Genomic DNA, 11735 nt, shown 5'->3' with positions numbered 1-11735 from the left:
AGCTAGCTTGTTCTTATGTTCTTATGTTCAAGTGCCGCCAGCATTTCCAGTTGGAAGGAACAGCTAATAAATGACGTCCAAGACCTGGGCTAGCAACCCTGGAGTCAGAGAAGACAAGACAGAGAGCCAAACCAATCATTCTGTTTGGTCCAGCTGTGGAATGACCTCTGTAGAAAAAGAGAGGGAGAGAGGAAGCCCCAATGGCCCTGACCTGGTGCCAAGGGTGGGGCGAGGAACTGTTTCTGCACCCCCCTAGGCCATTTTCCTATGAAACAACCACCGTGAGAAGAGTCATTGGCTGGATCTGGCTGCTTCATGTGGGGCATGGTTGCAGGTGGAAAAGCAAAATGGCGGCAATAGCTCTCCTCTCTCCCCTGGGGGCCATTCCAAAAGGGCTCTCCCCACACAAGCTGTTTCTTGGGAACCCAGACCAATTCTTTTTTGACCCTGGCCTTGCTAGTAGGAGGCTGCATTTCCACAAACAGCCCCAGAGGCTCCATGGAGCAGCAGTGGTGTAGGAGGTTAAGAGCTCGTGCATCTAATCTGGAGGAACCGGGTTTGATTCTCTGCTCTGCCAGCTCTCTAGGAGCTTGGCTGGAGGCTGATCTGGGGAATTCAGATTAGCCTGGGCACTCCCACACACGCTGGGTGACCTTGGGCTAGTCACAGCTTCTCGGAGCTCTCTCAGCCCCACCCACCGCACAGGGTGTTTGTTGTGAGGGGGGAAGGGCAAGGAGATTGTCAGCCCCTTTGAGTCTCCTGCAGGAGAGAAAGGGGGGATATAAATCCAAACTCTTCTTCTTCTTCTTCTCTCTCACAGCCCTGGGACGGACCTGCCTGTTGTTCTGCTGCCTCTTGGGTCCTTTCTGCATGGCAAAATTATACCTGTGTATAATTTTTAACCTTTTTTTTTTAACCTGGGTCTATTTTAACCTGGGTCTATTTTATCCTGGGTCTATTTTATCCCGGTTTCTTCCTCCACACGGCTGCCCGTTTCTTTCCAGGAGCTGAGTTAGGACTGGGAAGTGATACTCTAGTTTGTTCCGCACGATCCCAGGCCTTTTGTATTTACACCGCAAGTGCATCCGTCTTGATTGGTCGACCCAGAGTGCTGAGGCAGGAAAAATAAACCGGTTCTGCTCCCGTGGTGTTTGCATGGCAGCAGGTTAACATGGGATATTTGAAAAGAATCGCCAATTTGGTGATTTTTGAAAATCCCAGGCTGAGGGAAATATCACAGGGCAACACTGGGGCAGGCCCACGTTAGCAGTGGGAGCCGTGTGGAAAACTTGCACCAACTGGGATATTTCGCTTGCCCAACCCGGGATATTTGGACTATGCGGAAACGGCCTCGCAGTGCCTGAAGATAAAGGAGGAGGAAGGTCACTCTGGGTTCGTTCTCTGCAGCAGCAGCCAAGTCTCTGGTGGGGCTGCCCTTGGTCATTGCAGCAAATGACCACATGGGGGCAGCAGTGATTACTTGCTTACCAAAGGTTTAGGAGGCCTTTTATATCTTCCCATTAAAAAGAAATCTTAGGAGTCTTTGTGTGGTTTCACATGTGTGGGATGCGGGCGGCGGGTGGGGTGGGGTGGGGTGGGGGAAGCCCCATATCATCCCTTCTATCTGCCACAGACATTCTTGATTTACTCAAGTATTACAGACCCTTCCAACAAACTGACTGTCAAACCCCTGCGTGGGAACACAGCCCTGCTGATTCCCATCTTTGGAAACTCCTGGTTTTCAGTATTGCTGCTTTTTTTAATGCATGCTATCCAGGGTGGACTTCTTAGGAGAGCTGGTGGGCAGCCTTCCCTGTGTGCATTATTTGTGATATAGCTGGTCAAGCCCAGTTTTTAAACCCCACCCACCCCGCAACTTGGTATTCCTACATTAGATCAAATACCTTTGAAGCAGTAACAAGTTGGGTTGCCATTCTCCAGGTGATGGGCTTCTAGCTGATCTCCAGGCAGTAGAGATTAGTTCACCTTGAGAAAATGGCTGCTCCGGAAGGTGGATTCTATGGAATTATATCCCTCTGAAGTCCCTCCCCTCCACAAGCCCCGCCTTCCTCAAGCTTGGCACCCCTCCTTGCTTGTAAGCAGAGAAACGTGAGGAGAGCCCACTGCAAGCCCACTGTCCGAAGAGGAGTCCTCAGGCAAGTGTTCCATGCATACAGCCAATACTGTCTTTGTCAGATATCTGACACAGGGAGTTGTGAGTCTCGGAAGCTCATAACACCCCCCCCCCCCAATCTTGCTGGTCTTTAAGGTGCTCCTGGATTTGAAGTTGGCTGTTCTGCTGCAGACCAACACAACCACACCTAAGCACAGCAGGACAAAATGCTCCCCAGCCACTTCCAGGAGGCCTCCATGATCCGCCACAACCATTCCGCAGTTCTCCCCCTGCAGAGTTGTCCAAAGAGCTTCTCAGGCAGCCTCCAAATTATGGAGCAGCCTTCTTAGGGAGCAGCAGTGGCGTAGTGGCTAAGAGCAGTGGCTAAGAGCAGGTGCACTCTGATCTGGAGGAACCGGGTTTGATTCCCAGCTCTGCCGCTTGAGTTGGGGAGGCTTATCTGGGGAATTCAGATTAGCCTGTGCACTCCCACACATGCCAGCTAGGTGACCTTGGGCTAGTCACAGCTTCTCGGAGCTCTCTCAGCCCCACCCACCTCACAGGGTATTTGTTGTGAGGGGGGAAGGGCAAGGAGATTGTCAGTCCCTTTGAGTCTCCTGCAGGAGAGAAAGGGGGGATATAAATCCAAACAACTCCTCCTCCTCCTCCTCCCTCCCTCCCTCCTCCCTCCTTCCCTTCCTCCTTCCTCCCTCCCTCCCTCCTCCCTCCCTCCCTCCCTTCCTTCCTCCTCCTCCTCCTCCTCCTCGAAGCCTCAGCCTCCTTCAGAGGTGAGGCTGACTTTGTGAGGACGTGGGGCACGGAGGGAGAAGGAAGCGAGTTCGTTTGGCTGGTAGGCTTTTTATGTGTTAAGATGTCAGCTGTTCTAATGGTTTAAGCTGCTGGTTTGAGAGGAAAAAGTAGTTCAAATAAATAAAACAGACTATGCCTGTCCCATTGCCGAGAAGGGCTCTCCTCTTAATATGCTGTCCATCACACCCCTCACCCTCTCTGGCCCCCCAAAGGCCAGAATTCACAGATACGCTGGCAATAACCACAGGGACCGAATTTCCACAAATAGTCAAAGGCCGTCTCCTCCCAACTCAGCAACTGCCACAGAACTGGATCCTGCAGACCATAGGTGTCAAACTCGCGGCCCTCCAGATGTTATGGACTACAGTTCCCACCATGGGAACTTTAGTACATAACATCTGGAGGGCTGCGAGTTTGACACCTGTGCTGCAGACCCATGGAGACCATGATGATGGAGGCCCCCACAAGGGGCCCCCGCAAGGGATGTCTCTTCCGCTCGCCTTCTTTGAGGGCTCCTTGTTATCAAGAGTGTTCCTCACAAAGACGTGCCGCCGTGATTCTGCCCTCGGCTGCCTTCCGAGCCACAGAACAGTAACCCAGTGAAAGCCGGCACAGGCTTCTCATGAACCAATCCTACAGGTGGTTCTGGTGGGTTTTCCGGGCTGTGTGGCCGTGGTCTGGTGGATCTTGTTCCCAACGTTTCGCCTGCATCTGTGGCCGGCATCTTCTGCTTCAAAGGTCTGCTTCAAAGGACCCCGTGTGTAACAGACTTCTCTCTGTGACACACCTCTGAAGATGCCAGCCACAGATGCAGGCAAAACGTTAGGAACAAGATCCACCAGACCACGCCCACACAGCCCGGAAAGCCCACCAGAACCAGTTGAATCCGGCCGTGAAAGCCTTCGACAATCCTACAGGATTAAACTTAGACTCATAGAGTTGGAAGAGACCCTCGATGACCTTGGTGGTCTCTTCCAAGTCTATGATTCTATGAGGACAGACTCATCTCGAATAAAAAAGGACAAGCACCCCCAAAAGAGGTCAGGTGGGACGAGGTCGGAGGGCCCCGTGTACGGTACATGGGGGGATTCTCTCCAGCACTTCCCTTTCCTCCCCGGACAGGAGCCTTTCAGGTGCTGGTCCTCTCTTTGGCCAGGATCCCTCCAGTGATGCCCCCGCTCTGCAGAGAGTGAGGGACAGCATCTAGACCAGTGATGGCGAAACTTTTCGAGACCGAGTGCCCAAATTGCAACCCAAAACCCATTTATTTATCGCAAAGTGCCAACACGGCCATTTAACCTGAATACTGAGGTTTTAGTTTAGAAAAAAACGGTGGGCTCCAAGGTGTGCATTACTCAGGAGTAAGCTTGTTCTCTGAAGCAACCGTGCAACTCTTCCAACGGGTGAATCACGACCCTAAGAGGGTTTGCTCAGAGGCAAGCCCCATTGCCAGCAACTGAGCTTACACCCAGCTAAAGAATCATGCTTTTGTTCTTTGCGTGAAAATCAGTGGGGTTTAACAGTGCTTAACAGGGTTACCTGCACTGCTTCCCCAGAACTAGGTCTTAGGTTTAATGCTAATAATCGAGCTCAGCAGCCCAGGCCAGCCTAGATGTTGGGGGGGAGGCATTCTATTTGCGCGTGCCCACAGAGAGGGCTCTGAGTGCCACCTCCGGCACCCGTGCCATAGGTTCGCCACCACTGATCTAGACACAAGCAGACCAATCTCTCTCTCTCCCCCCACCCCCAGTTATCTTTCTCCACCAACAGGCAAGTCCAAACTGAGACGGGAAACTCATGGTGGGTTTTCTTTTATTGTGTCAGGGGTGGGATTAGGTAGGCAACCGCAACACATCTTGACAATTGTCTTCCTGCTCTTCTCCCCGCAAAGAAGCCGACGAGGGGCCTGGCTGTAGAGCTGGCTGGGTCAGTAGTAGAACTCCGGTCAGACTGGGGGTTGCTGCTCAGCCGCTCTTGGCTCCTGGAAAAGAAGAGAACGCGGCCATCACGGGGCTGCCAACTCTGGGTTGGGAGATTCCTGGGGATTTGGGGTGTGTGGCGGGCAGCCTGGGATGGACCCCAGTGGGATATAAATAATGCCAGAGAATCCACCTTCCAAAGTGGCTGTTTTCCCCAGCAGGAACTGATATCTGTGGGCCTTTCCCCACTTACCTTCGGCTGTGCGCTACTTGGGCCAAGTAGCGCTGGGTCCCGCGGCACTCCCCACTACAGGGGCGATGACAACGCAGCCGCCCCGACGCTGCCGCTCTCGCGCCCCCTCAGCGCGTGTCATTCCTGGCGCTCCTCAAAACGGCGCCTTTTGATGACGAGCGGGGTTGTGGGGAAGCCCGGGCGTGCGCCAGAAATGACGCGCGCAGTGAAGGTGGAAGAAGGAAAAGTGGGGAAATGGCCTGTGAGCTTCAGACCAACCGTAATTCCAGGTGATCTCCCAGGTTGGCAGCACCAACACAGCTCCACCAGGTGTGTGGCAGCTCCGCCAGGTTGGCAGCGCTCACACACCTGACTGTGCCTGATAATCTTCTGGGGACCTTCAGTGCAAAGAACCGGCAGCCACTGCAGGGAAGGCGGACGTAACAGGAACCCGAGATCAGCCCAGGAGCTGCTCAGCGCTTCACACTCAGTGCCGAGAGAGGGCAGGATCCTGCCCTGGCTCTTGAGAAGGTGGTGGCGGAGTTGACCCCCAGAGGGCAGCAGAGTGGAGCCCACTCCTAACACAGCCCCCCTCCCACCATGGCTGGAGGCAGCAGACTTCTCAGGGATACGGCCAGTGGTGGGATCCAAAAATTTTAGCAACAGGTTCCTGTGGTGGTGGGATTCAAACAGTGGCGTAGCACCAATGGGGCTGGGCAGGGCACGACGGGGTCGTGGCCGGGCATTCTGGGGGCGGGGCATTAATAATTTCTCTGTTACTGTAAAAATCTCTAACTGTAAAAAAAAAGTTCCTAATTTCCAGCTGGTATCTTTCTGTCCATAATTTAGACTCATTCTAGCAAGTCCTATCGTCTACTGCCAACAGAAACAACTACTTCTCCTCTAATTGACTGCCTGTCAAATACTTAATACTTTCAAATACTTAATTTTGTTTCTAGAAATCAAAAGAAGGATACTTTCCTTAAACAAGGAACTTTGCCATATTTCTAAAGCATGTTTTTAAAACAGCCCAACAGGGAGAATGATCCCGTTTTCTACCTTCGCTAACCAGCCACATAGGAAACAACAGGACTTTATGATTTTTGGACCTAATGGAATGTCTAACGGAAAAGCAGACCCAATTAGTAACCCGCTCTTGACACACACAAATAATTAGTAACCTCTCTCAGGAACTGGTGAGAACCTGCTGGATCCCACCTCTGGATATGGCCGACTCTTTTGGGAAAAGGGGGGAGGGGCCCAGATGTGTGGGGCGGGTGGAGGCTCCCCTTCTCCCGCTTTAGGCTTAGCAGCAGAGTCTTGGCTCAGCGAGAAGCCGAGGAACACCCCCCAACCTCTGCAGATAAAAGGACGTTCTCAGACGTTGCAACTGGAGAAGCTTAGTGCTGGGCTTGGGCTGGCAGCCATCAGAGGCTTGCTGCTGGGTCAGACCAACAGCCTAAAGTTCTGCTCCCCAGCATGCTCTCTTTTAAACTTGGGCAGCCTTGGCCTCTCCTTCTGCCCCATCTCTCTCAGCCCACCCCTGCCTCGGGAGTCCTAAACAACGGGGAAACTGCACGGCCAAGCGGCAGCTGGAATGACGGGAGCCCTGGAGGAGAGCTTGGCATTGCACTCTGCTTGTTGTGGTTCTGAGCACGAGCAGTGAGCTTTTCTTACCACTGTTGACTTTCATGCAGGCGTGCCCACAGCCGTTGCTGCAGCACTTCTCTCCGGCACTACAATCGTCATTGCTGCTGCACTGTTCCACACAGATCCCCGCGCCAGTGGGCTTGGGACATTCCCCTCCAGAGGCCCTCGGGAGACGCACTGGAAGGAACACAAGACTGCTAAGAGGCAGGGGAGGGGCTGGAGGGGGGCATTTGGATAGTAGGTTAAGGTAGCCCCTCTGCAAGCACCGGTCATTCCTGACCCACGGGCTGATGATGCCACGTCACAACATTCACCAAGCATAAGAACATAAGAACGAGCCTGCTGGATCAGACCAGAGTCCATCTAGTCCAGCACTCTGCTACTTGCAGTGGCCCACCAGGTGCCTTGGGGAGCTCACAGGCAGGATGTGAAAGCAAGGGCCTTCTGCTGCTGCTGCTGCTCCCGATCACCTGGTCTGCTAAGTCATTTGCAACCTCAGATCAAGGAGGATCAAGATTAAGAGCCATAGATCGACTTCTCCTCCATCAATCTGTCCAAGCCCCTTTTAAAGCTATCCAGGTGAGTGGCCATCACCACCTCCTGTGGCAGCATATTCCAAACACCAATCACCCGTTGCGTGAAGAAGTGTTTCCAGAAGCAGTGGTCCAAGACAATGCTGTGTGGTAGAAGCAGAGGTAAGCATTCTGGATGGGCAGCGACGTCCCCCTCCACACAGAGGCGTAGGGAGGGGAACCAGAGCCCGGGGCAAAATGGTTCCCAGGCCTGTCTGCCGCTCCCCCTGCAAGTCCACGCCCCCCACACCTGCTAAAAAACAACCTTTATTAACGTATAGAGCCAGTACGCCTGTGTGTAGTCTGGGCTTCTGAGGCTCTCATGCCCGTGGGGGGGGGACATGGCTATGTGGGGGGCCGTTTTGCACCCCAAGTGACCTACAGTGGTGGTGCCTGGGACAAATGTCCCTGGATGTCCCCATTGCATCTACGCCGCTGCCTCCACGTGTTTGGATCTCACAGGGAGAAACCCCAGGGCTCGGCTTGCTGATGTGCCCCCCCCTTCCCCAAGAAAGGATAGCAAGCAATGGGAGGAAGGAACCCTCTGGCTTCTGTCCCTGCTAGGATTTCCAGCTCCAGACTGGGAAAGCCCTGGGTAGCTGGAGTGGAATCTGGAAGAGGTGTGGGGTTCAGGAAAGGAGATCAGGGTCTAGTGCTGAAGAAACCACCCCCCAAAGACGCCATTTCCTGCAGGAGGTGTGATCTCTGCTGTCTGGAAATCAGTTGTAATCCCAGGAGATCTCCAGGCCCCACCTTCGATCCCTCTCCCAAAGTGGCCTCCATGCAGCGCGACGTTCTGGTCCCACAATAGTTCCCTGTGCCAACCAACCTGGTTGGTTCTAAGATTTTCACAGGCTTTTCATATACCTCACTGAGGTCTGTTAGCGACTGTTGTGTCCACAATAGTTCTGAACATGTTTCTGAAAGGGCACAAAACTCTGCCTCTGCGGTTGACAGAGCTATGGTTGGGTTGCCAGCCTCCAGGCCAGATCTGGAGATCTCCTCAAATTAGGAATGATTTTCCAGACTACAGAGATCCATCTGGAACAGTTCTCCAGGAGAAAATGGCTTAGGAGGGAGCCATCACACCCTGCTGAGGTCCCCTCCCCAAACCCTGCTCTTTCCAAGCCCTATCGGCAAGAGACCAGGAATTTCACCACCTGGGGGTGGCCACCGTGGCTGTTGGGTTCCCACCCTCCTCAGCTTCTCTCACGGCAGGCCCCCTTCCTACCTGAGGATCACCCTGCACCCTCTTAGTGAAGCCAGGCTCTTACCTTGACAGGTGCGTTTACATTCTTCAAGAGTTTTGAAGTTGTTTGCATTCCCTTTGCAGCCCCCATAGGTGAATGTCTCACATTTCTTAGATTCCCAATTGTAGTACCAGCGGGAAAATAGGGCCAGGCAGGGACCTGCATCCTTGGGGAGTCTGCAGATGTCTGAGAAACAGAATGGAGGACAGAGGTCAGTCTGGAGCGAGAGGGAGCGCCAGCCCGGGCAAGCATGTTTCTCGAATCCATCATTCCTGGGCAGGTGCACCCAGGAGTAGGACTGCCAATTCTGGGTTGGGAAATTCCTCAAGATTTGGGGCGGGGGGGCTGGGGTTGGGGATGGGAGGTTCTAATGTTTACAGCCTGCCCTGTGAAGGTGTCGTTTCCTTCAGAGGAACAGATCCCTGGGAGATCCGTTGTCATTCTGGAGAACAGGTGTAAGGTTGTGGTTTAGTTGACAGGTTGGTTTGGCCTTGGAGTAGATTCCTCAGCTGCGTTGGGCTGACTGCCCAGCATTAGTCTTATCGCTCACTAACCTTGCTTTCTGTCTGTGTGAAACTGCTGCTGTCTTGTGGGAATGAGTAATTGTTTATGTCCAGTTCTTGGCGGGAAGAAGAGACCTATATGAGCGGTCGCCCGACGAAGGGGGGGGGGGGTAGATTCTGCATTCCCTGTAGTGTGATCATGAAAGCCAGCTAATAAATGAACTGTTAAAGTTACTTTTGATCTGGACCTTGCTGATTCCTTACAACAGGCCTCACCTGGAGGCTGGGAACACTATTGTCAACTCCAGTTTGGGCAGTTCTTGGAGATTTGGGATTGGTGCCTGTGACGGTGAAGTTCAGATAGAGAAGAGAACTCTACAGAGTCATCCCTCTGGAGCTGTCATTGTCTCCGGGGGAGTTGATTCCTGCAGATCTCCAACCCTTATCTGGAGGTTGGCACCGGTATAGAATCATAGAGTTGGAAGAGATCCCAAGGGCCGTCAAGTCCAACCCCCTGCAATGCAGGAACACATGATCAGAGCACTCCTGACAGATGGCCATCCAGCCTCTGTTTAAAAACCTCCAAAGAAGCAGACTCCATCACACTCCGAGGTTGTGAATTCCACTGTTGAACAGCCCTGACTCTCAGGAAGTTTTTCCTGATGTTTAGGTGGAATCTCTTTTCTTTCACCTTGAACCCATGACTCCTGGTCCTAGTTTCTGGAGCAGCAGAAAACAAGCTTGCTCCCTCACCAACATGACATCCCTTCAAATATCTAAACATGATTATCATGTCACCTCTTAACCTTCGCTTCTCCAGACTAAACATCCCCAGCTCCCTAAGTCTTTCCTCGTAGGGCATGGACTCCAGACCTTTGACCAGTTTGGTCGCCCTCCTCTGGATCCATTCCAGCTTGTCAATATCCTTCTTGATTTGCAGTGACCAGAACTGTACACAATATTCCAGGTGAGGTCTAACCAATGCAGAATAGAGAGGTATAATTACATCCCTCAGTCTAGACACTAGACTCTTATTGATACAGCCCAGAATCGCATTGGCTTTCTTGGCTGCCGCATCACACTGTTGACTCATGTTCAGTTTGTGGTCTACTAAGACTCCCAGATCCCTTTCGCATGTAGTTGTAGCTGAACAGTTGCACCACTGGGCATCGGCTACGATTGTGTGTCCCCAAAACAATTCCATGTGGAAGAGCTTTAGAAGAGAAGAAGAAGAAGAGGAGTTTGGATTTATATCCCCCCTTTCTCTCCTGCAGGAGACTCAAAGGGGTTTACAATCTCCTTGCCCTTCCCCCTCACAACAAACACCCTGTGAGGTAGGTGGGGCTGAGAGAGCTCCAAGAAGCTGTGACTAGCCCCAGGTCACCCAGCTGGCGTGTGTGGGAGTGCCCAGGCTAATCTGAATTCCCCAGATAAGCCTCCACAGCTCAGGCGGCAGAGCTGGGAATCAAACCCGGTTCCTCCAGATTAGATACACGAGCTCTTAACCTCCTGTGCCCCTGCTGCTCCTTTACCAGAGAAATATAGCATAGATCAGAAATAGCTGCTCAGAATTCCCTTTACACCATTTGACCTGAACAGGCCTTTAGGGCTTCCAAAAATGTGCCTCTGACAAAATGGGCCCATTGGGCATGTGTGGGGGGATGGGGGGGGGCTTCCACTATACCTTTTGTTTCCTTTGCAGATGAGATCCCAGCCCAGAGGGTGAGGAGGCCCACGAGGAGCAGCAAGGGGTGGGCACCGGCTGCCATAGCGCTGCTTGCTGGAGCGTCAGAATGGGCTGAGGCTGATTCAGGCCAGCCGGGATATAAACTCTTCCTTGCCTGGGTGGAGTGAGCAGAATGTCCCTCCTTGAGCAAGAGGAGGCTGGGATTCCCCTTCTGGGATTCCCCTTCTTTCTCCTGAAGGAAGAGTGACCTCACATTTGCGTCTTCTGAACTGGGGGGTGGTGAGCTGACACCAGGAAGCTGGAGGGCAAACCCGTTTGGGTCAGGGCCAAGCGTGACTGTGCTCAAAAGGGAGGCAACCCCTAATTTCTCTGCAGCCTCCCTGACCCTGTGTTGCATAAGAAACCCGTTTCACGGCGGGTCTGTTTCCAATGCAGGGGCCTCTGGACTCGGTCAGGAATCAGCAGTCAAAATCATCAAGGAACACACCTGACTCATTTGAAAAAAAAGCAAGAGTGTTAGATAAGATGCCTGGGATCTCAGGCCAGTTCCGCACGTGCAGAATAAGGCACTTTCAATCCACTTTCACAATGGTTTGCAAGCGGATTTTGCTTTTCCGCACAGTCGAGTCCATTTGCAAAGTGGGTTGAAAGGAGACTCTACCAGTCTCCGAGGCAGTGAATTCCGCTGTCAAACAGCCCTTAGGAAGTTCTTCCTGCTGCTTAAGTGGAATCCCTTTTCCTGTGCCGTGAATTCGTTCCTCCTTGTCCTAGCCTCTGGAGTGGCAGAAAACAAACCTGCTCCATTTTAATTGCCTGGCCCTAATGTACTAGATCACAGGTGTCAAACTCACGGCCCTCCAGATGTTATGGACTACAGTTCCCATCATCCCCTGCCAGCATCATGCTGGCAGGGGATGATGGGAACTGTAGTCCAAAACATCTGGAGGACCGCGAATTTGACACCTATGTACCAGATGTATTAGCTTTCTCTGCAATTCA

General features: G+C 52.7%; 1 protein-coding gene across 1 annotated transcript; it reads right to left on the bottom strand.

Moving 5' to 3' along the window:
- Positions 1-4718: 4718 nt before the first annotated feature.
- On the bottom strand, positions 4719-10859 carry SPINT4 (serine peptidase inhibitor, Kunitz type 4). The gene is made up of 4 exons (XM_048498789.1): positions 10734-10859; positions 8571-8732; positions 6752-6901; positions 4719-4904 (listed from the first exon to the last, which is right to left on the bottom strand). The coding sequence occupies exons 1-4, from the start codon at positions 10816-10818 to the stop codon at positions 4888-4890; spliced, it is 414 nt and encodes a 137-aa protein (XP_048354746.1). The 5' UTR covers positions 10819-10859; the 3' UTR covers positions 4719-4887.
- Positions 10860-11735: the final 876 nt, after the last annotated feature.

This window comes from Sphaerodactylus townsendi, linkage group LG05, assembly GCF_021028975.2.
Source record: "Sphaerodactylus townsendi isolate TG3544 linkage group LG05, MPM_Stown_v2.3, whole genome shotgun sequence".
NCBI lineage: Eukaryota > Metazoa > Chordata > Lepidosauria > Squamata > Sphaerodactylidae > Sphaerodactylus > Sphaerodactylus townsendi.
Note: the sequence above shows the minus strand (reverse complement) of the source record. Positions and strands in the feature narration are given on the sequence as shown.